Source organism: Mastigoproctus giganteus, chromosome 12 (assembly GCF_048544385.1).
Source record: "Mastigoproctus giganteus isolate SK-2022 chromosome 12, ASM4854438v1, whole genome shotgun sequence".
In the NCBI taxonomy this organism is placed as follows: Eukaryota; Metazoa; Arthropoda; class Arachnida; order Uropygi; family Thelyphonidae; genus Mastigoproctus; species Mastigoproctus giganteus.
Genome location: NC_143586.1, coordinates 19,373,239 through 19,398,310, shown reverse-complemented (window position 1 = coordinate 19,398,310; position 25,072 = coordinate 19,373,239). Strand labels below are relative to the sequence as shown.

At 36.5% G+C, this 25,072-nt stretch overlaps 1 protein-coding gene across 1 annotated transcript in view; it reads left to right on the top strand.

The window, feature by feature from the left end:
• The window catches only part of LOC150076753 (sodium-independent sulfate anion transporter-like), a 132,562-nt gene that overhangs the window by 37,599 nt on the left and 69,891 nt on the right, over nt 1-25,072 (top strand). The window contains exons 2-4 of the mRNA XM_090386190.1: nt 10,074-10,303; nt 18,849-19,044; nt 21,519-21,604. Coding sequence (XP_090242316.1) covers nt 10,074-10,303; nt 18,849-19,044; nt 21,519-21,604 — 512 coding nt within the window. The remainder of the gene's footprint in view (nt 1-10,073; nt 10,304-18,848; nt 19,045-21,518; nt 21,605-25,072) is intronic.

Below are 25,072 nucleotides of genomic sequence, written 5' to 3'. Positions count from 1 at the left end.
AGTTTTCAGATTCTGAATCAAAGCTGGAAGTACTGCCCATGTGTTTATATCGTTATACTGTTTCTCTAATAGTAAATAAAAGTATTAGTATTAGTAATGGCCATATGGTGCAAGAAGCCTAGGGCTTAGGCTGCACCAGCCAAAAAAGAGTAAAATAATAAAGTAAATAAATAATAAAAGAAAAGGAAATATACAACCTATGCATTTCCCTCCTCCCGTATGTACCTATCCAGCTGACCTTGAATTTCCCCAAACTGTCCACCACCCATGTAGGTAACTTATTCCAGTAATTTATAACTCGCTGGCTAAAATAAAACTTCCTGCAATCCTGTCTAAACATCTTCCCCCTCGTAATTTGAATTTATGGCCCATAGTTCTAGAATCATTTATAACCGTGAAATTTTCGTCCTCATTCATTTTACTTCTGCCTCTTAGGACCTTCGAAGTCTTTCCTCATATGGACACCCTTTTGCCGATCTCATCATGCAAGTTATCCGTCTTTGGACCCTTTTAAGGAGCTCGATGTCTCTTTTTAGGTGTGGTCTCCATACTTGAACACAATATTGCAAGTGTGGTCTAACAATAGCCTTACATAATAGGATTATGACGTCCTCTACTAGCAAATGTTCGATAAATCATCGATAGGACACCATGGGCTTTCCTTGCAACATGTCTACAATGTTCGGAGAACTTCACGTCTGACGGTATCGTATCTCCCAAGTCCCTCTCTTCCACATCTTACTTTAGTTCAACTCCACGTAGTGTATAAGTTATTTTTGGGTTACTGTTTCCCAGGTGTAAGACCTTGTACTTTGCTGGAGTAAAGCATAGCTGCCACTTTTCTGACCATCCCTGAAGTCGGTCTAGGTCAATCTGAAGAAGCTTGGCAGTGATCATTAACTACTCTACCGATCTTTACATCATCTGCAAATTTAGACATCACGCTCTCTATTCTTCATCGATGTCATTTAAGAAAATCAAATATAAGAGTGGTCCCAATACTGATCCTTGGGGAATCCTACTTCTTTACATTAACCCAGAATAACTTGAAGAATAACCATTTATCATAACCCTCTACCACCTGTCCTGAAGCCATCCTGCTTCCATCTAATGGTTTTCCCTGTGATTCCAACCTGTTCCAGCTTATAAATTAACTGCTCCTGTGGACTCAGTCAAAAGCATTTAATTCAGTCCCACATGAGCAAATTTTGAGAAATGCTTGTACCACAGCTAACAAATTCCATTCTTGAAGTCTGTAACCCCCAAATCTGCCTTTTGCTTTGGCAGTGTTAAAACAATATGTCAGGCGTACTTTAAGCTAGTGTGGTAATTTGTTACTCCATGAAGTCTATCTCGAAATCCCATTGAGCCGACCGGGCTAGCCAGGTGGGTAAAGTGCCTGCCTGGCAACCCAAAGGTCGCGGGTTCGAATCTCGCCTCGGGCTTGGATCAGAGTAAAATGCAAAAACTCTGGAGATGTATTATGGCCACAGAAGCCGATGCATCAGTTTTGCTGGCTGGTTGACACCATACCATTGGAACAGCAAAAGGCATGCTCTTTTCCTTTCTAGTCAATGAGGGTTACATAGCACGATATGCTACACTATTGACCGGTTTTATAAAGCACAAGCTGATAAAAAGATCCTAATGGTTTTTAGCATTGGACGTATACCATGTAGTTTTGAAGGAGAGCGCGAGGGAGTGTATTGAACCATTGAAAAAAAAAAAAAACTTATTTTTAGGCCACACAAAAAAAAAAAATTCATCTGCCGTGCTGTGTGTCTTATGTCTGTTAATTGCGTGCGTTCTATGGTCGATTTGTCTGTTTTGCTGGACGAAAAATCAAGTTTCTGGGGAAAAAAAACTTTCTATCTATGCCTGAGACCGACTAACTCAGCCACAGAGTGAAAAAAAAAGCCCATCAAAGTTCCTCGCGTCATTGACGGGATTCGAACCCGGGCCTTTTCCACCTGGTGTGGGGAGGACGGTGACGATACCACTGTGCGACCCGTGCAGACTATTGAACAGTTGAGGTGTATTGAGCCATTGAGGTTAATTATGAGGGCATCTTTGGACTCAGGGAGAGATTGCTTTGGATTGGAGAAGTGCCAATGTATTGCCAATACATAAAAGCGGTTCTAGGAGTGAAGTTGGTAACTACAGACCGGTTAGTCTGACTTCAATGGTAGGAAAAATCTTAAAGGCAATGATTAAGAGTGCAGTCCAGGTATATTTAGATATATATATGGCATTCTGAAGGACACACAACATGGCTTTGTTAAGGGTCAATCGTGCTTAACTAACTTAGTAGGCTATTTTGACACAGTTATTCACGAGCTGGATATAGAGAACAATTTCGGCATAGTTTATTTGTATTTTAGCAAAGCATTTGACTCAGTTCCTCATGAGAGGCTATTGTATAAGCTTGAACAGGTTGGAATTTTTGGTAATATTCTAAGATGGGTTTCTAGGTGGCTGCAGGGCAGAAGGTAGAGGGTTGTGATTAATGGAGTTTCTTCACACTGGTGTAATGTCAGGAGTGGGTCTCTCAAGAATCGGTCCTTGGACCACTGTTGTTTCTCATTTTCATAAGTGACATTGACGAAGGGATAGAAGGCGTGATGCCAAAATTTGCAGATGACTCAAAGATTGGCAGAGTCGTTAATAATCAGTGCCATGTAGCGCTCCTTCAGGATGACTCGAACAGACTTCAGAGATGGTCTGAGAAGTGGCAGCTACACACTTGGGAACAGCAAAACACAAATAATTTATACACTTGGCGAGGTTGAATTAAAAATAGTGGAGGAGAGATCTGGGAGTTACAACATGGGCATATATGAAGTTTTCTGAACAGCCAGCAAAGCCCCATGATATCATATCGATGATTTATCGAACGTTATCCTGTAGAGATAAGAAGTCATAATCCCACCGTGTAAGACCACATTTAGAATACTGTGTTCATGTATGGAGACCTAAAAAAAAAAAAAGACATCGAGCTTCTTGAAATGGTCCAAAGACGGGTAAGTCGAATGGCGAGATCTGTAGAGGGACGACCGTATGAGGAAAGACTTCGATTTTGTGAGCTTGGCAACCAGGCACCTCAGAGGTGACCTGATTGAGGTTTACAAGGCTCTGAGAGGGGTTAGTAAAATGAATAAAGATGGAATTCTCACTGCTATAAAGAATTCTAGAACTAGGGATCATAAATTCCAATTACAGGGGTTAAGGTTTAGATTAGATTGTAGGAACTTTTCTTTTAGCCAGCGAGTTGTTGATTGCCGGAACAAGTTGCCCTCGCAAGTAGTTGAGGTTGACAGTTTGAATAAATTCAAAATAGTTACCTGTGGGAAGAGGGAAGCATATAATTTGTCTTCTTATCTACTTGTTTTTTGTAGTGCTGCAAAAGATTGTGGCTTCTTTGCACTACATAGCGATTACTATTACATACAAACCCTAAATATAGCAATGCAAATCGCATAAAACCAGAGACCCTTTTTGCTTAAAACAAGGGTTTTAGGCTGAAATAATTCATTATTCAAATGTGCTATTTTCCAGCAGCTGGTAAGTGAAAGTGAGTCTAATTCGTGCAATAGAACTGATAGAAGAGCTTCTGGGCAGCTTAGAAGTGGCAGAGGCGAAAGCACTTTGGTCTTTTGTCGACGTCTAATTGTGAGTAATCCGATATTTTCTACAAATGATAATGGAAACAGATCGGATTAAAATAGTAAGTAGGGTCAGATTTCGTGATTATGCCTGCGACTTATCGTATTTTTTCCAGTAACAACCAGTCTTGTTTGTTTGTATACTTCTCGTAGTCGTTCCGAATGCTACAGGGTGATTCAAAATTAGAGCAACCCAAATAGCAGTAACTAAAATTCATATCATCTTTATGGTAATAACGATAAGAAGTAATTATAAAAAAAATTATAAGAAATGTTGAATATGTTCACTAGTAGCTTTTTTCAGGCGTATGGACACGACAGTTATACAGTTTATTTGTTATGAACTTTTACGTGATCGATAAGATGAACAAAGTTTTCTTTCGATGGAACGAAAATACTTGCTTAGACTACAGGGAATGTTTATGGTAAAGAAAATGACCAATTTATGAAACATAACTCCACTTAAAAAAAAAAAAAAAATGTTTGCGAAGGATGAATGAGACTTAAGCAGAGGTTTTTTTGGAACAGGTTCGCGATGTCTTTAAAAATCTTGCGGATTTTAACCTTATTTAAACTTGTATTAGATAAAATAATTGATTGCCTATTCAGTGATGGGTGGAAGATGGTTTTTTTTTTGGGGGGGCGAGTTTTTTTCCGGTATTCATAACCACATCATCACGGTAGCGCGGTGGTTACTAACGTTGTCCACCCCATTTTGGGGGGGGGGGAGCTTTGGGTTGGAGTTCCGTAAAGGCAGGAAGAGCTTTTATGGGCATTTTTCGCACTGTTGCCCAGTTATTCTCTCTGGACGAGAGTTACACAGAAACTGTAATCTTTGCCAGAGTTTCTGAAACGAAGCTCCAGAAACTCTTTGTTTCGAGCTTGAGCTTTTCATCACAAACAAATTTATCCCCAGGGGCTCACATCTGGTGAGTATGGGCTTGGCACACCCACACCCACACCCAGGGTCCTGAGCTGGATATCATCATTCTTCTCTTTCTTGGCGATTCCCTTCTACTCTCTCTCTCTCTCTCTCTCTCTCTCTCTCTCTCTCTCTCAGGGTAACTCAGAAGTTTTTTTTTTTTTTTTTTGGCTTGTGCAGCAAAAGCCTCGGGTTTCCTTGCACCATATGGCTAATTGTAATAATAATATAATAATAATGAGGTTGGCATTGAGATATTAAGTATGGCAAAACATGGTTGGAGAGGTTGATGATTTTCTCTGTTCTTTTTTTTTTATTTTGTAACAAAACAAAGATCATTGTTTAGCTTCGTATCCAAGCCTTTCAGGGGTTATTGCCGCATTTCTATACTCTTCCGCTTGCAGCAGCTCTGCAGCAAAGTCATTATTTGCAGCTTTTATTACAGGATCACCTGAATATTAAGTGGAATGTGTATAAAGCAAGGCGAAAAGCCGAATGTTTCGAAGTAATAATATATTTATTTTTAAGCAAAATTAGTTTATTATTAATGATCTATTGTGTAAACAAAAATAAACATCTTTCCAGGAAATAGATGTCAGAAGAACTTCCAGGAATTTTTTCTTTTTTATCCACGCTATTTACTGACACTTGCGATCCAGAATGAAAATTTCAACATGTTTGTCCTTGTGCAGCATTTCCCCATTTGTTTCATGAAGATAACAGCCCGCTAAGCTTGGGAAAAAACTTGAATAGGAAATGCCTACTCAAGTTTTTCCTCCCTCCGGCTAACTACGCATGAGTTATGCCAAACGACACTCTGTGTCGTTTGGTGTAACTGACCAATGATATCCACCCACACTTATTTCTTAGTAAACAGGAATTATACTATAGGATGAGAATAACCGATGAAGTTGCTTTTCTACCTAGATATGGTTTTTAGTCTGGTTTTTCACTGCAAAGTCTTTTTAGTCTGGCTTTTCACTGCAAAGCGGTTTCAGTTTTGGTATTTCATTAATTACTGAATCTTCAAACTTTTAACGATTCAATTTTTCCCTCTAATAAGAAGGGAAAAAATCTTCATAAAAAATATGTATTTACGGCAGTGATTCTTACCATCCTTACCCCGGGTGAGCTTCATTACCCTATTTATTGGCAGAATTTTCTCCGCATAATTTACATGCTGAGGGAAAATGCTTAATCCTCCATTCAAGAATGAAAGATCAAAAGAGGCAATGGCCTGGAGCATGAATTTGGGGAAATTATTCGCAATCCTTCAGTAAAAGTGACACACTCCGTAAAAAAAAAGAATCTAATGCAATAAGATTAGAACATGCTACGGAGCCACCCTTTTCTATCCATCTCCAACTCGGCCATTTCAAGAAATGCTCCTCTTGTTGGTAGGGTGAATGGGATCTGTCTAGCTAAGGGTCTCGCTGAAATCCTGTTCAGTTTATGGACGAGCTATTGCGCTAATGTATTGTAATACTCTAACTGTCACAGTTTGTTCTGTATTAGAGCAAGTATCGCATAATACAGCAAAACAGAACAATAATCTGAAACTGTTCTTGTTTATAGAAATAAATAAATTACATTTTGTGTATACTTTGGGAAAACTATAGTGAGTTGGAGGAGCTTCACAAGATGGACTATAAGTACCGTGTTTCGTAATAATATTTTAATGCATTTCTAATATTTTGGCTAGCTTTATGTTCAGTAATGACGCAAACAATTTTCTGAGGTTAATATTTTGAGGGTCTTGTCTTCTTGGGAAAACTTTTCTCTTTTAAGCCACTCCTGAAGTATATATAATACGTACAAAGTGTACTGGAAAAACGCTTGAGGATGAGCAAGATTTTCCATTCTGCCTGTTGACCCTTTTACCTTAGTTCTGGACGTCAAGTTACGTGCTCTTATCCCAGTATGTAGATTTTTAACCTTTCCTTCTTTCTCGGAAGGAAACGTCGCCCAATTTTACTGATGTCAGACATCAGATTTAGGTAGCGGATTTTGTTTCATGAAATGAGAGCCACAACAATGACTCATCAATGTTTTATGCTTGCTGCCATTTATGTCAGTGTTTCTCAACCTGTGGGCCGCGGATCATATAAGATCCGCATAACTTATGAAAGTAGTCTGAGGAAAACAACAGTTTTTTTTTTTTTTTTGACGCAAGCAATAATCCCATTAACAGTAATGGGAGATGCAGGTGTGTCTATAATAACACAAGTTAACTATATGTGTTAAGTATGAGTACATATCATTGTATTTAAAAAATAGTTACAGTATGTTAGAAAAATGGGGCATTGTTTTAACTCAGGTTAATGCCAAAATTGATATAGTTTCCTAAAACCAACTCCGTTCTGCATTAGCCTAGAATACTAGTAGGCTATAGAATAAGTTAGAATGCTGTCACCATCAGTGGAGAGACGAAAAAAAAAAAAGATGCTTATTAATCCTTTTTTTTTGCTGTATCGATATTAACGAAATTATTCTATGTTCGTCACACTACATCCTACAATGATTATAAGTATTAGTAAGCCATAAAACAAATAGATTTATAAATTTTAATTTTCAGCAGAAATTGCTGTCAATGAACTCCAGACTAAATTCAGTAAAAAGTTGCAGGAAAATTGCCATACTGTTTTAAAGATTCAGGTTGCACAATATTGCATCATAAAGGAAAACCAACTTTGCGGCTTACTCTTTCTCGAATCATGTTTTGAAAAGGTAGAAGGGGAAACACCTTGACCTTGAACGTGGTATCTAGGAAAGAGGTGATCTAGAAGGAGATGCATTACATTAATTATTACACAAGCTCTGTGATTACACAGAGCTTGTGTAATAATTATAGGTTGGCCAAACATTCTTAGAAGTTCAGAGGCCTGGCCGCTTCTCAACTTTTGAAGCAGCAATTATAATAATAAAACAGTAGGTCATAACAACCACCCGCCCTGTGCAGTTGGTATAGTACCCGTCACGAGGTGGATCTCTTCCCTTAGGGAGAAACAATAGACATGTATATTATGTAGGACGGCACCTGGACGTCAGTTCGACTCCTCCTTGGTACCCTGTGATGAATACAGAACTTTGTAAAAGGCCAGAAATGTGTTTGTTCAGTGTGTGTTTGTTTATTGTTTTTGACCATTTTGTCACCTGGAAAGCCTGCCCAGCGTCCGTCTGCACCACGGGGAGGTAGGCCACAACTACGCATGTAGCGCGGCCGCCCTCGAAAACCTGTTTTACAGCTCTTACTGCCCTAACGTCAGAGCAAATAGAGAGGAAAAAAAAAATTAAAAAAAAACAATTAAATAAATAATAAAAAATATATAAAAATAGGAAAAAAATAAATAAAATCTCGTACCCACGTTGCAGGAAGTGCTAGACCAATGGGTACAAGCAAAAAAAAAAAAACCAAAAAAACTTTGGGTACCCAAATCCAAGGAGTAAAAAATATATAAATAAATAAAAATAAACAACTAAAATAAATAAAATAATGAATGCAAAAAACAGTTGAATAAAATAAATTTCGGCACCCAGGAGTGAAAGGAAAAAATGATGAGTGCCAACAAAAAAAGTTAAAATAATAAAAATAAATAGATAAATAAAAAAGTGAAAATAAAATAAATAAAAATTAGATAAATAAAAAAAAAAGAATACACTAGGAAAAAAAAAAAGTGTATCTATATAAAAATAAAATAAATAATTTTTCTGTTTATACTCCAGGGATGACCAAACAGTCAGAGAAGTTCACAAGATAGACAGAATACAAGAAACAGCACCGTATTCAGCAGTCACAGGCTTGAACCCCGGTCACTCAAGGCATGTGTACTTATGCACCTACGCGCCTGACCACTAGGCTACAGCGATACACACTTACTAACTATAAACATTAAAGGGAACGAGTATGAAAAAAGGAAAATATTAAAGGCCACTGATAGACAAAGTACCCAATGACCATAACAGTATAATATGTAAATAAGTAAAAGCTGCAGAGAAAAGAGAAGAAAGTTAGAAAAAAAAAAAATTACACACCATATAGAAATAAATATATAAAAAATTACATTGTCATATATCGAACAATCCTGGTGTTTCTTCAAGTGTCAACCACCAGAATTTCATGACTAGATGACAGTATAGTGTCCTCTGTTTCTAACATAAAGTACATGCCATGACAAAATAAAAATTAAAAAATAGCATAAGGGAAAAAAATATAAATTTGAGAAAACTTAAGTATTACTTTTTTTCTTAATAAAAATAAAATAAAAACAATAATAATAAATGAATAAAATAAATAATAATAATCAATAAACAAAATTAATAATAAAAAATAAATAATAAGAAGAAAATTAAAAAGAAAATAGACAACCTAAGCGGCGTCTCCGTAGCCAGGTGGGAAGGAGCAGCAGTGCGTAGCACACGCTTCTTGATTAGACCGGGGTTCGAGCCCGTCACCACCAAATACGGAGGATGCGGAAAGGTCAAGGGAATGACCACCGCATATTCCCGGAGCAATATGGCCTTAGTTGCTAATGCTCCTAAAAACCAAAACAAAAAAAAAAAAAAAAAACAACCTAAGCATTTCCCTCCCTCCTGTAGGTAATTATCCCACTGACCTTTGAATTTCCCCAAACTGTCAGCCTCTACCACCAATGTAGGTAACTTATTCCAGTAATTTATAACTTGCTGGCTAAAATAAAGCTTCCTGCAATCCAGTCTAAACCTCCCCCCCCCCCCCCCGTAATTTGAAATTATGGCCCCTAGTTCTAGAATCATTTATAACTGTTAAAATTTTGCCCTCATTCATTTTATTTATGCCTCTCAGAGTATGGACTAATACATTATATAGCATAAGCAACAACAACAACAAAAAAAAAACTTCTCACATCACCTCTCCAATAGTTTGTGCAGTTCTTAGTTCTTTCTTGAATTTGTTCAAACTATCCACTTCCACAACAACAGATGGAAGTTTGTGCCAACAATCAACCAATTGATGGCTGAAGGCAAACTTCTGAACATCTTTTCTACAATGCATCCATCATTCCTCAATTTGAATTTGTTCCCTCATGTGCATAGTCCAAGCAAGAAGGTTGCCATCAGCATCGAGCATTAAACACCTCAATCAGATCACCTTGCAACCGATTTTCCAGTGAAGCAGAATATCTGGCAACTGTAACAATTCTAAATGCAATCAAGGAACTTTCAAAAAAAAAAAAAAAACTATCTAGAAACGTTTTTTTGCAATTATATAACTGATGGGAAAAAATATGTAAATAGTCAAGTCATTAATTTGATAATGACACATCAAAAAAATTTGTGTTGTTATCTAAATATTCTATTTGTTTAAATAAATATTGAGTCCTAGAAATTTTTCTCCTACCTTCTATAAAATATCAGTGCCGAACTTAATAAAAGATGAATAAAAACACCACTGTTCTTTGTTTTCTGTAGAATTATGTTTAATATGGTTTGTTTTATTTTGTTTTAAATAGACAGAATGAGAAGATCCAATATTGGCAGCTTGGTATCCAAGTGTTGCTGCAACTGTTATTTGCGATGCTGTAATAAACGAACTTTAAAGAGGCATCTTCCAATATTATCATGGCTTCCAGAATATAATGCTTCCCACTTGAAAGGTGATATGGTAGCAGGCCTTACAGTTGGACTAACAGTTATTCCTCAAGGTTTAGCACTTGCACAGCTTGCATCTTTACCTCCACAGGTAAGACATTTTTTTTTTTAAAACATTAAGGTTTTGTAAACGTTTTAAATATGTATAATGCTGAAATGATAATACTGGTCAGTAACATCAGCACATAGATATTTCATAAAATGTTGGTTATAATGTATCACATATTGTAGTTTATTTTATAATTAATCCTGCAATATGCCTTTTACGAAGTATGTCAGGTATGTCATTAACATTCTAGAAAACAATAGGCATGGTTTTTCCAGTAGACACAAATTTCTTTTTTTTTTTTTTTTTGATATTTTTAACCTTTGTGTTAGTATTCCATTGACGTTGACTATTCTGAATAATAATGGTGCATCATGTCCCAGGGGCTCACATCTGGTGAGTATGGGCTTGGCACACCCAGGGTTCTGAGCTGGATATCATCATTCTTCTCTTTCTTGGTGTCCCTTCTCTCTCTCTCTCTGGTGCCTCTGTAGCTAGGTGGGCAGGAGCAGCAGTGTGTAGCACACGCTTCTTGATTAGACTGGGGTTAGAGCCCGTGACCACCAAATACGGAGGATGCAGAAAGATCAGGGAATAACCACCACATATCCCTGGAGCAATATGGCCTTAGTTGCTAATGCTCGTAAAAAAAAAAAAAATAAATAAATAACAACCCCTCTCTCTCTCTCTCTCTCTCTCTCTTAGGGTAACTTGGGAATTTTTTTTTGGCTGGTGAAGCATAAGCCTCAGGCTTCCTTGCACCATATAGCTAATAATAATAATAATAATAATAATAATAATGTCCTGGCAATAAATTTACCAGATCTTTGCATGTAGGAGGAGATTACAGTGGGGCCTTGACTTATGATGACATTGACATCCGATATTCTCATGAACCAATATACCTTTCATACGATCTTTTATTTTAAGGACAGATGATATATGCAGGTACTGATGGCTTTCCGTTATAGCTGGAAAGATACATGGGTTGAAATTTTCAGATGTGTGGCACATGTAACATCACTCGTATGATTGTTCTCAACCAATTAGCGTCTTTGTTATTGTTCAACGACATTATTGTTCATATGATCATACGATCTTTTATTTTAAGGACAGATGATATTTGCAGGTACCGATGGCTTCCGTTATAGCTGGAAAGATACATGGGTTGAAATTTTCAGATGTGTGGCACGTGTAACATCACTTGTATGATTGTTCTCAACCAATTAGCATCTTTGTTATTGTTAAATGCGTGACGTGTGGAACATCATTTGTATGATTGTTTCAGATCTATGAAAATCTGGAACTTAAAGCTCCATCAACCAATGGCAGTGCTGTGCGCTTTAAAGATTTTAAAGATAGCAGAGGCTGGTTCAAGTGCTTCAAAAAAAATGTGAATATCAAAAGTGTTGAAAGGCATGGGAAGGCATCCATTGCTGATTTAAAAAAAAAAAAAAAAAAAAAAAAAAGCAGCTGTGACCTTTAAAATTGATGACGAAACCAGCCTCTTCTGGAAGCGAATGCCCAGAATGCACACATCACTAAGGGTGAGGCTAATTTACCTGGGCATAAGCCTATGTAAGATAGGCTCACTCTCCTCCTGGGTGCCAATACCTCTTCAGATTTTAAGCTGAAGCCTTTGCTTGTGCATCATTTTAACATCCCCCCCCCCAGAGTATTTAAACAACAAAATGTTGACAAAGGCATGCTGGAAGTGTTTTGGCATAGTAACAAGAAGGCCTGAGTTACAGAATATGTCTTCAATGAATAGGAGCTTGAATTTTTTTGTCCTTCAATGAAGAGTTATCTTGATAAAAATAAGCTTCCTGTGAAGGCACTGCTCCTGCTGGATAATGCGCCAGACAACAATCCCAATCTTGTTCAATCTCTTGAAGCACAATTTGACTTTGTTCAAGTCAAATTTTTGCCACCTAACACCTCTTCTTCAACCAATGGACCAACAAGTGATTGCAAACTTCAAGAAAATCTACTCCACTAAATGTTCACAGGTTGCTTTGCAGTGACCTCTGGTGAAAATGCTCTCATGCTCAAAGATTTTTGGAGGTCGAAGTTCAACATGCTGGACTGTGTGAGGCTGATTGTAAGTTCTTGGAATGATGTTCCACCAGGTGCTTAAATTCAGTCTGGAAAAACACCTGGCCTTTAATTATCCATTCGTTGACAGATTTGAATATGATGGTGCTTTGACAAATGATATTGTCAGTCTTGGTAAATCAATGGGTCTAGAGGTTGGCAAAGAGGATGTGGAGGACCTTATTGACGTCATGGGCATGAGCTAACAATAGAGGAGCTACAAGGGTTAGAGAAAATTATGGAGAGTGACACTGAAGAGGAAGAAAAAATCACACAAAAAGTGTCACCTGAAGACTGTCATTTCTTGTTGGGAGTGTTTAAGAGAAGTGGTAAAAAAACACACTGACATTGAAAATACTGAACTCATGATGGGCAAAATGGAAGATGCAGTAATTTCTTACTTCAGGAAGCTAAAAGTCGTCAAAAACTGCCCATTTTGGACAGTTTCTTTGTTGGTAGCAGTAAAAGACACCTGCGCTTGATTTAGTCCCACCACCACTATGCCACCATTGATTTCATCAGCTCTGCACTTCAAGTCTAAGGTAAATGCTAATTTATTGTTTTTTATTTTAAGATGTTTTATGACTATTTATTAAATAACCTTTATAAAACATTTCCTTTTTAATATAAAAATGAAGTATATCATGTAAAAAATACCTAATTTATGTATTGTTGGGAATGAATTACAGGAAATCAATGTATTATTGGTTTCAACTTACGATAGGTTTTGTGGAACGAATTACCATTGGATGTTGGGCCCACTGTATAATTCCATTGTGTCACTATGGAGTCCACATTTAGCATATTTTGTTCAAGTCTGGGCCCACATCTGAAAAAATGACATCCTGCTTCTTGAAAGGGTTCAAAGAAGGATGAGAAGGCTGGTAAGGAGCAAGATGGAATTTCTTTTATTCCTGGCAAGACTCCAAAAAAATAATCTGCAAAGAAAAACTGGACATCCAAAGTTGGGGAGGTGGTCTGATTGAGGTATCTAAGGTCATAATGGGCAAATAAATGTCAGCGAAATTGGTATTCTTGTTGGTATGAAAGAATAGGACCAGGGGACATAAATTAAAGGGAAAATCAATAAACTGGTGGAAATTTAAGGAGCAGTTGGATAAGTATTATAGTCAGTCAAGTGTGATAACAATGAGAAGTTTTTTTCGAAGATGTAGAAAAAGTCTGGCCATCATTTGACCATTTTAATACAGACCCCAAATCCACCCCATTACCCCCAGGATACTGTTATTGGATTAGGGGGCAATATCTGAGGTCGAGGGTTTCCTGTGCGGACGTGCCTTTCTGCCGCTCTTGGAATAGAGAAGTTTTTTCTGATTTATTTTCTGCTTTATTAGTTTAAATTGACATATTAACTTATTTCTAGAGTAGCTTTATATTCCTATTTACGGTACTTAAAGTTAAAATAACTTAGATAGAGATTTTGTAGGTATTACTTAGTATCGGAAAGGGTATCAAATCCACGTGTTTACCGTTCATAAACGGCCGCCATTGCTACGTGAAAATTAATCAGTAAAATCTATTAATCTTGTCGAACTTCATTGGCAATTAAATTGTAATTTTAACTATACATATAACCACTTAGGTTACGGAACATAAATAATTAGTAAAAATAAATAATTAATACATAACTTGATACAGAAGTTATATAAAGGGATTTCGTAGATAACACTCGTTACTGAAGCGCGATACAGCATATCCGGAATTCGATAGCATTAGCTTTGTATAGTATAGTGCATAATATAATATTGTCAATTAATCAGTACATCTATTAATCTTGTTAAACTTCATTGTCAATTAAATTATACTTTTAACTATATATATATAATGACTTAGGGTACAAACGTAACAAATAATTAATACATACTTGATACGGAAGTTATATAAAGGGAACTCGTAGATAACACTCGATACCGAAAAATAAATATAGCGTTATAACTGTGTTAAGATACAAGTTTAAGGTTTTAATTTTGTTCTGAAATTGTAATTTTATTGACATTTAAATCGAAATCATGACTCTGACCAGAGCAGCAAAGCAAAAGGCTCAAGTTAATGGGAGTGCTGTGACTCAGGGGAGAACTGAGGGGGGCGGTTGCCCCCTGAATCACGGCCTTTTAAGATGCACTGTTTGCTTGATGTTTGCGGAGCAATCGGGTACGGGACATGATACTGCCATGGGGGATGTCTTTGTGTGTGCACGATGCAAGGAGTGCAAGGAAATTAGGCGACAACTCGGCGTTGTTATGGGCCTATATGAGACCTTGAAGGACAGGGTGGATGCCCTCGAAGGAAATAAATTGAGGGGCCCATCAAGCTCTCAGCTGCCCACATCAACACCAGAGCTTGGACTTGGTCATCTTGCAACACAGAGGCAGCCCCCAAGGCAGAATGCGCTGGTCCAACAGGAACTAGTAGTTGTTGGTGACTCAATTGTCAGGGAAACGGGGAACATGCTTTGTAAAAAGGATAGGTGGAACAGGACCAGGGTATGTCTGCCAGGGGCAAAGGTTGATGACGTTGTAGAGCAGATATCATCTTTTAAGGGCACAAAAGGTGATATAGTTGTACACGTTGGCACTAATGATATTAAGAGTAGGAGACCAGCGGAATTACTTAACAAGTACAGGTCACTGTTGAAAAAAAGCCGTGGAGTAGGGTTGAATTTGAAAGTGTCTGCAATTCTGCCCAGACACGATAGGAGGGAGTATATGATGAGAGCCTTGTCGATCAATTCGGCCCTGGAAAGATTGTGCAAGGCTGAAGGGGTAGAATTTTTTTCAGCCTGGACTGTACTTGTTAACAGGAGAGATTGCTTCTACAGGGATGGGATACACTTAAATAGAAAGGGTGCAAGAATATTTGCTGATGCTATCGAGGCAGTGTTAGGTGGGTCGGAAAACTGCTAGCTTGGGGGGGGGGAGACAAAGACTAATGGATTAACAGTAGCCACGGGCAGAGGTGAAAGAGATTCTTGCACTGCTTCTATTGGAATGAGCAGAAGCCTGAAAAACAAGATGCAGGATATTTCAGAGACTGCTGGAAGTCATTGCGGTACAAGTAAACACATGGGTTGTGTTAGGGTAGCTAAGAATAGAAACAGGTGCATGTATACTTGCGTGTACACTAATGCTAGGAGTTTAGTAAATAAATTTGATGAATTTGAGGTATTACTCAAAACATCAAAGGCAGATATTGTTGGGATATCAGAGACGTGGTGTCACACAGATATAAGGAATGCAGAACTGGAATTTGGGGAGTACAACGTCTACAGAAAGGATAGACAGGATAGGAAGGGAGGAGGGGTTATGCTATTAGTTAAAAAACACATAAAATCCAAGGAAGCGAAGCCAGTCGACATCGCTGGACAGTGCAGTGTTGAGTCAGTTTGGTGTGACATGAGCATAGGTAAATCAAAATTGAGAGTAGGAGTGTGCTATAGGCCTAATGACTCTGATGAGTATAATAAGATACTGTACAGGGAAATAGAATGGGCCAGTAAATCAGAGAGTCTTATAATGGGGGATTTTAATTTCCCAGATATTGACTGGAATTTGTGGGTTGGTCACTCACACACTAGCAAGGCTTTTGTGGATTTATTGGATGATTGTTTTCTATACCAGCATGTTCGGGAGGCAACTAGAGGGAGTAATACTCTTGATCTGATTATCAGTAGTGATTCTTCATGCATTAGGAATCTGCAGATAAATGAACCACTGGGTGGCAGTGATCACAGTGTGCTGAAGTGGGATTTACTCAAGGAGGTAACTACCATCAGAGGTAAAGGGAAGGGTTTTTGCTTTCGTAAAGGCGACTATGCTGGTCTGAGACAGTATTTAAATTCTATACAGTGGGACCAACTGATGATGTTACCAACAGCAAATTCAAAATGGGAAGCATTCAAGGAACTAATCTTGGAAGCTACCAGGCTTTACATACCAACCAAGAAATATTGTTCAAGGTTCAGGCCTAAATGGTTGTCAGATGAACTAATGAGACATATGGCAGAGAAGAAAAATGCATGGGATACATACAAATTAATGGGTGACGTGGAAGCTTATGATAGATATAAGTTGGTCTGTAACCAAGTCACAAAGGAGATTAGGCAGGCAAAGGCAGATTATGAGAAATCCTTGGCAAAGGATGCAAAGAAAAACAGAAAAGAGTTCTTTACCTATTTAAACTCAAGAAGGAAAGGGATGAATCAGATTGGTCCACTGGATGTTGATGGTTCAACAGTTGAGGATCCAGCTCAGGTGGCTAACAATCTAAATGAGTATTTTGCATCTACATTCACACATGAGGAGTTATTCAGGAAGGGGAATGTCGTAGGTGAAGTAAACATTGGCAGTGAGCTAGATGATTTTCTAATAACTGAGAGGAAAGTGGAGGAGAAATTGTTGAGGATAAACATAAAAAAGGCACCCGGGGTGGATGGGATCTATCCAGTTATATTAAAGGAGGCAGCAAAGGAAGTAAGCAAACCCCTAGCCATAATTATGAGAGCTTCTTTGGACTCAGGGGAGGTACCCATGGACTGGAGATGTGCAAATGTAACCCCAATTCACAAAGGAGGATCAAAGGCTAACACAAGTAATTATAGACCTGTTAGTTTAACTTCGGTTCCAGGAAAATTAATGGAGGCACTGGTTAAAGAAGCACTGCAGGATCATCTGGACAAGAATTCAGTTATAGCTCAGACACAGCATGGGTTTGTTAAGGGCAGGTCTTGTCTGACCAATTTGATTGGATACTATGATGTAGTCACAAAAGAACTGGATGCAGGGAATAACTTTGATATTATATATTTGGATCTTAGAAAGGCTTTTGATACTGTTGCGCATGGAAGACTGCTGCACAAATTGGAGAAGTGTGGCATTCGAGGCAAATTGCTGCTATGGATAAAGGGATGGTTGAGTGGCAGAAGACAGAGAATGGTAATCAATGGACACTGCTCAACGTGGACTAATGTTATTAGTGGAGTTCCTCAGGGTTCAGTGTTGGGTCCATTGTTGTTTTCTGTATTTATAAATGATATTGATGATGGTGTATCAGGCTTAATGTCCAAGTTTGCAGACGATACAAAGGTTGGCAGGGTTGTTAAGGACACTACTGATACTATGCTGCTGCAACAGGATCTGGAAAGGTTGAGCAGATGGGCTGAGAGGTGGCAAATGAAGTTTAACATTGACAAATGTAAAGTACTACATATGGGAAACAGTAACCCCAGATCAACGTATCAACTCTGTGGTACTACGCTGACAGTGGTAGAGAATGAAAAGGACCTGGGGGTAATTGTGCAGGCAGATATGAAGTTCTCTGAGCAGTGCAGACGAGCTGCAAGAGTAGCTCATGGTGTCTTGTCAATGATATAGAGCAATTTTTCTATCAGGGACAGGGATGTGATTATTCCCTTGTATAAGGCATTGGTCAGGCCACACCTTGAGTACTGTATACAGGTCTGGAGGCCTCATTTCAAGAAGGATGTAGAGCTGCTGGAACGAGTACAGAGAAGGGCAACAAGATTAGTGAATGGAACAAAGGGTTGCTCTTACGAAGAAAGGCTTAAGTTTTGCAAATTACAGAGCCTGGAGACTAGGCATCGCCGAGGTGATCTGATAGAGGTGTACAAGGCTTTGAATGGCTTGAGCATGCTCAATGCCGATGGAATTCTTCCTCTTGCTCAGAATAATCACCTGAGAGGGCATAAATTCAAATTGAGGAAGGACGGATGTCGGATAGATGTGCGGAAATTCGCCTTTAGCCAGCGGGCAGTTGGTTTGTGGAATAGACTTCCATCGCTTGTTGTTGAAGTTGATAGCCTAAACAAATTTAAGGCTCAGCTGGACAGGTATTTCGAACGAATTGAGGGGTGAAATGGGAGTAGTGGTTGTTTTTTTTTTTTTTTGGCTGATGCTGAATAAGCTTGCTTTCTTGCATCATATCCCTCTACTAATGCTAATGCTAATCTCTAAAACCACTTGGAAGAGAGGGGGAAAAACTCTAGAGGGTGTTCAAACTGACATTCTGATTCTTATTAAATTTCTCCATTCACCTAATGTGCAGTTTAGCCTGTCTGCTTTATAAGCAAAACAGGTAGTATAGCATATAATACAGGAATCAGTCACAATCTGGTAATATATTGTTCTTTAGATTTACCAATATAACTTTTGACAAGGTATTTCTATCTTTTGATGAGATCAGATTTCTTTATTCATTCCCACTATTTCCATTTTTAAGAAAAACATTCAATTATTTTTCGAAAATCGCCTAATGTGCCCACAATTTAGTGGGTAATATAGATTTTTGTTGTTGTTGTTTATATAATCGTGTATAATGCTGTAAAATGTTCAATTGATATTGAAATTATTTGTATTCAAATTGTATTCAAATTTTATTTCATAAAATTTGGTGGCCAGTTTTTAATCATTGACATTCTTTATTTGTTTATTATAATAATTTTACCTTTTTCTTTTTTTAGTATGGTCTGTATACAGCATTCATGGGTTGTTTTGTATATACTGTGTTTGGAAGCTGTAAGGATCTCAGTATTGGACCAACTGCTGTGATGTCTCTTATAACAGCTGAACATGTGCATGTTGGTGGTATTCCGTATGCCATAATATTGACATTTCTGTGTGGTTGCATGCAATTTTTAATGGGGATACTGAATTTAGGTAAGGAATTTTTGTTTTAGGTTAAAAAGAACATTTTTCTACGAATTTCACATGAAAACTGGAAAAGACAACACTCTTGACCAAGTTTTTTTTTATTTTGGTGATATTAAATAAAAATTATATAAATACAGTAAGGGTTATGATATTTAAGCAAAGACATAACAAGAATTGTCAGGGCATGATACTTAACACAGTAAAATATGCATGGACATTATTCTCTACTTAATGTAATTTTTTTGCATAAATTTTATGCAGATGTGGGCTTTTTTTTTTTTTTTTTTTTTTTTTTAATGGAAGAAGGATTCAAACACATGATTCAGAAATATATAGATGAGCAATTTTTGTTCTTTTAAGTTTCTAATTATTGTTTATTAACTGGTTCCATTCATTCTACACTTCTTAAATTCCAAACTATTTACATAAGTCAAATGTTGCCAATTTCAATTATTATATCTATGTTCTTCAAAACTCATATATTATGTTTTTATGCAGAAGAACATCTGAACAAAAAGTAATTATTTTGCAAGGAGAAAGGAGGGAGAAATCTTAGCAAAGATTTCTCCTCATCTGGATGTGAAGAAAAGAAATCCTATTTATGCAATAGACAGTGACCAGAGATGGGGAAGTTTGTGGATAACAAGGAATAACCTGAAGAAATATGTGTATTTCTTGAAGGATTAGCAAAAATAGGGACATAAAATACCAGCCAGATATTAATGCCATGGTACAACCAGAGGTGGACTGGGTCAAAAATTCCTACTGGGGAAAACAAATAGAATGTATCTGAGCTTAGAGCGTAATATTGAAAATCACACTGGCTAGCCTCCAGCCCACCAGGTTTTCCCTGGTAAGTCTTATGGCCAGTCTGACTCTGAGTACAACAAAGGGATTCTTTATTGTACTATAGGACCACGAACTGTATATAGTGATCCATATTTCAATTTTAATTTGTTAATCTTTCTGAAATATAAGTGAAAATTTTTCTTCTGTTTAATATGTAATTCATTTGAAGAATATATTGTATGCTTAAAATTTTTTTAACTTCAATTTTAGTTATCCATAAACACATCTTAATTAAGTGAAGTGTTGCTTTCAGTTATCTTCCATTCAGGTATTTTGGTTTTAGAATTATTAGTGGCAAAATGACATAAGAAAAAAGATTATATAGCATTAGCCATTACAAAAAAAATGAGTACATAAAATGTTTTACCCATTTCATTTGTCCATCTCTTCTAATAATTTGATCTAATAATCCTTTAAATTAATTACTACTTACTAGTCAAATTTACTTCCACAACATTAGTTAGAAGTTTATACCAACAATCAGTTACTCTTTGGCTGAAGAAATTGCTGGACTTGTTGCAGAATTATTGTTATTTGCAGGAAGGGATAAATGTCTGCAACTATTCTTTTGCAAATTAAATTTATGTCCTCTTGTTTGTGTTATCTAAGAAAGAGTAAGGATGCCATCAGCATTTGTTTACTCAACTTACTTAAGCTTTAAATATTTCAAATGGGTGGAATAAACTAAAGACGTAGCCAAGTGATCAGGAGCGAGAGGGCAGTAGCACATGCTCTTTCAGTGGACCATGGTTCAAGCCCATGACTACTAAATATAATTAACGATTGTATTTGTGATTTATTGTAAACTCCTTTAACCTGGTGGTCATGCTGCAGTATTTTTTTAATGGTGATGATTGCATACTTACTCTTTCTTGAATGACACATGCTAGGAAACTCTCAGTCTAGGGTTTTGTTCTAGATGTTTGGTAAAAAAAAAAACATCTAGAACAGCCAGTAAAGTGTTTTTTTTTGGTTCATAAATCAGTTATTCAAAACTTGGGACACATTTTCCCATTGAAATAATGTGAACATCATTGTTATTTGCAGGAAGCAGGGACAACAGTGGTAAACTTTATTCTAAAACTTTTTTAAATTAATAAAAAATATTCTAACTTACTGTGATTTGTACCATATCCTCCCAATGGGTGAATTTTCATCTGTTTTTTGAAACTGTATGGATCACGGAAGTGATCAAACAAAACTCAGTAAATAGCAACCTTCTTTTATCCATTTCCTGTTTTGAATATCGCTTTAATTTTTTTTCATCTCTTAAAACTCTGCTTTCAGCTCACTCACTATATCAGTAGTTCCCAAACTACTGAAATCTATGGACCCCTTCAATAATCAAAAAAAGTATGCAGACTCCTGACCTGTATATGTATAAGCATATATTTCTGTGCATGTGTGTGTATATATATGTGTATATATATGTATATATATGTATGTGTGTGTGTATGAATGAATGAATACTGGGTTTTCTGAATAGAAAATTCAAAGAAAACTCAACTTTATTCTTATTATATTTACAAATCAGCAAGTCACATCTATTATTATAGATTGCAATCACTAATACCATTGCCTTAATAATGATAAGTTTTTTTTTCTTCTATTGATTCTTAAAAAACCTGTAGGATTTTTCATCAGTTTTATTTCTGCACCAGTTCTCAGTGGTTTCACCTCTGCTGCTGCCATCATTATTGCTACCAGTCAGTTGAAGGTAGTGTGTTGCATATTTTTCTCTTTATTATGCATAGTTAATTGAACTTGAATATCTTTTAAGTTGCATATCCCTCTGCTAACAATGTAAAATGATTTATTCTGTTTCACATATGATAAAAAGGCAAATGATGAAGAGATTCATAACTATATCAGATTTGGAAGGAAATCTGCAATCAGTATAATGCCAGGAAAGTCCATCCATCCATCCAAGTTATAGTTATTAATTTAAAATATTTTTTATTTTTATAATTTTTAGAAATATAAAGTGGTAATTAATAAAAGGAAAAGACATTGAAATATGTGTATTTTAATAATTTTAGTTTTGTTCTGTATTCTGAAGAAGTATATATCTCTGATCCACCAAAATAACATTGTAATTTAATATTTAGTTATGTTTCTGGAATATATCAACACCTATCTTCAGACTGAGATACAGAATACATTCTAATAAGGGAATTAAAAGAAATATCTCCACATATCAGTCTGTAGATAAGGTTTGGTAACTGGAGATGCAGGCAATTTAGTTATGAGATGGAGGTTTGTATTTCTTAGTGAAAACAATTAAACCAAAATTTTTAAACACATTGTCTTCCTCTTCTTCAATTAACAGAGTAATATATACAACAAAAGCCTTTACAAAAGCATAATTTTTTGTTTGCAGCAAACAGCAGGATGTCGTTTGCATTAGAATTAATTTTTTTTTTTGTTTTGTTTTTGTGTTTTTTTAAAGTTAATAAAAAATACAAATGAATAGTAAAAGAAGGACAAGTTTTTTCTTTTATCCCTTTGTTGCTATCCTAAGGAAAGCATACCCTACACTTTTAAAAATGGTGATGTATGTAACCTGTATACATATACTGACAATGCCACTTTAAAATAAGTAGTATTCATATGTATAAATGGTCTTACAATTGCCTGATGTGATGGGATTATGCTTTACGTATCTCAATAAGAAAATATTTTATAAATCATTGATAGTATACCATAGTCCTTTCTTATTGCCTATCTCTACTGCTTGGAGAACTTCATGTTCAATCATATTGTAACCCCCAAATTGCTTTCTTCATTTACTGTTTTTAATTCAACCCCACCAACTATATAAGTTAGTTTGGAGTTGCAGTTCCTTAAATGTAAGACCTTACATTTTTCTGTGTTAAAACATAGTTGCCACTTTTCTGACCATCCTTGAAGTCTATCAGATCATCTTGAAGAAGTGCTGCTTGGTGCTATTCATTAACCATTCACTTGATGTTTACGTTGTCTGCAAATTTTTACATCACACCTACATCCCTTTATCAATGTTATTTAAGAGAATCAGAAATAACAGTAGTCCCAGAACCAGTCCTTGGGAGACTCCATTTCTAACATTAGCCCAATCTGAAAAGTAACTATTAATTACACCCTCTGCTTCCTGCCTTACAGCCACTCTCAATCCATTTTAGAATCTTAGAATCCCAACATGTTCCAGATTAAATAGTCTCATGAGGGACTGATTGAATGCTTAGCTAAAATCTGGATAAACTATGTGAAAATTATTTCCTACATCCATGAGTAACTGTGTAAAAAAAAAATAGCTACCACCAAGGTTAGTTAAACATGATTTTTTCTCACAAAAGTGCATTACATATCTGACAGAGTGGTAATCAATGGATGCTGTTCTGTGGACTCTTGTTATTATTGGAGTCCTCTAGGGTTTGGTGTTGGGCTCCTTGTTGTTTAGTATATTTATCAATGAAGGTATATCAGATTTAATGTCCAAGTTTGCAGATGATATAAAGGTTGACAGGGTTGTTAATGATGGTAATGACTGTATGCTACTGCAATAGAATCTAGAAAAGTTAGGCAGATAGGCTGAGAAGTGGCAACTGAACATTGACAAATGCAAAGTACTGCATATGGGTAGCAGTAGCTCCCAGAGTAATGTACCAACTATGTGGTACTACATTTGGGATAGTGGAAAATGAAAAAACCTGGGGGTAATTGTGCAGTCAGATATGAAGTTCTTTGGGCTGGGCAGACAGGCTGCTAGGAGAGCATATGGAGTCTTGTCAATGATATACAGGAGTTTTTCTGGCAGGGATAGGGAGGAGGTTATTCCATTGTATAAGGTAATGGTCAGGCCACATCTTGAGTACTGCATACAGGTCTGAAGACTTCATTTTAGGAAGGATGTAGAGTTGCTAGAGTGGGTACAGAGAAGGGCAATGAGATTGGTGAAGGGAACAAAGGGTGCTCTTACCAAGAAAGGCTTCAGCATGCAAATTGCAACATCTGGCAATTTGGCACCTGTGTAGTGATCTGATCGAGGTGTTTTAAGACTTTGAATGGATTGAGCAAGCTCAATGCTGATGAGATTTTTCCTCTTGCTCAAACTAAGCACATGAGGGTGCATAAATTCAAGCTGGGGAAGAATGATTGTAGAATAGACTTGCAGAAGTTTGCCTTTAGTCAATGGGTTGTTGATTACTGGAACAAACTTCCATCTGATGTTGTGAGCTTAAATAAATTTAAGGAATAACTAGACTATCTCCAAAAAAAAAAAAAAAAAAAAAAAAAAACTCTTTTACAAATTTTCTCAAACATTTTTGACCAAACAGTTCCAGGTCCCTGTGCATAAAGATTTCAGAATCTACTTTGATGAGAATTTTTTTTTTATTCTCATGTTTAAAAACTCAATACTTTCTTTCTAAAAAGAACATTGCATTAAGGCAAAATTCAGTACATTTTAACAATTCAGCTGTTATCCAAAAATGTATCAAGGTGTTTGTTTAGTCATTCAATCTGTATAGGTCTAGTGTCACCCATTCTAATCTGAAGAGCCTGCTGGCAGTTGAGTATCAGCTCCTGAAATGGGCTGATCTTAAATAAAGTTTTCTTTATACTATTTCCAGACCTCAATTGACCCTAAACTAGGTTTCCTGATGTTAAGCAGCTTTTCAGCCTAGGAGTTTTATCTTCCTTTACCAAACTCTCTATAACCAGCATGGGTTCTCACCTTCTATATAAGACAGAATTGGCTGGTATATTCCCCTCTGAAATAACTAGTCCAAATCCTCTCTCTGGTATTACTGGACATTAGGATTAAATTCTTGATAGGTTTTTTCCCAGGGCCATCATTAGACCCTATCACTGCACTTAATATTGATTCTGCACTATTTATAAATGATAAAAAGTACAAAGCAGAAATCCTTCACAGAATTCTTACATATTATATAATAATATTATTTTTATTAATGCCAAATGATGTCTGATCATGGTTGTTTAATGATTGTGTATATCTTCCCCTTAGCTGTAATATTTATCTTTCTCTGATTTTGTCAATTTGATATGTTTGTATTTTAGCATGTTTATATGATATCTTGATGTACACTGTAATGTACTGTTATTATGTTATGGTAATATAAGCTCTGTATATATCAATATTATGTTAAAGTGCATATAAACCCTTCTAGCCTTTGCCACCAAG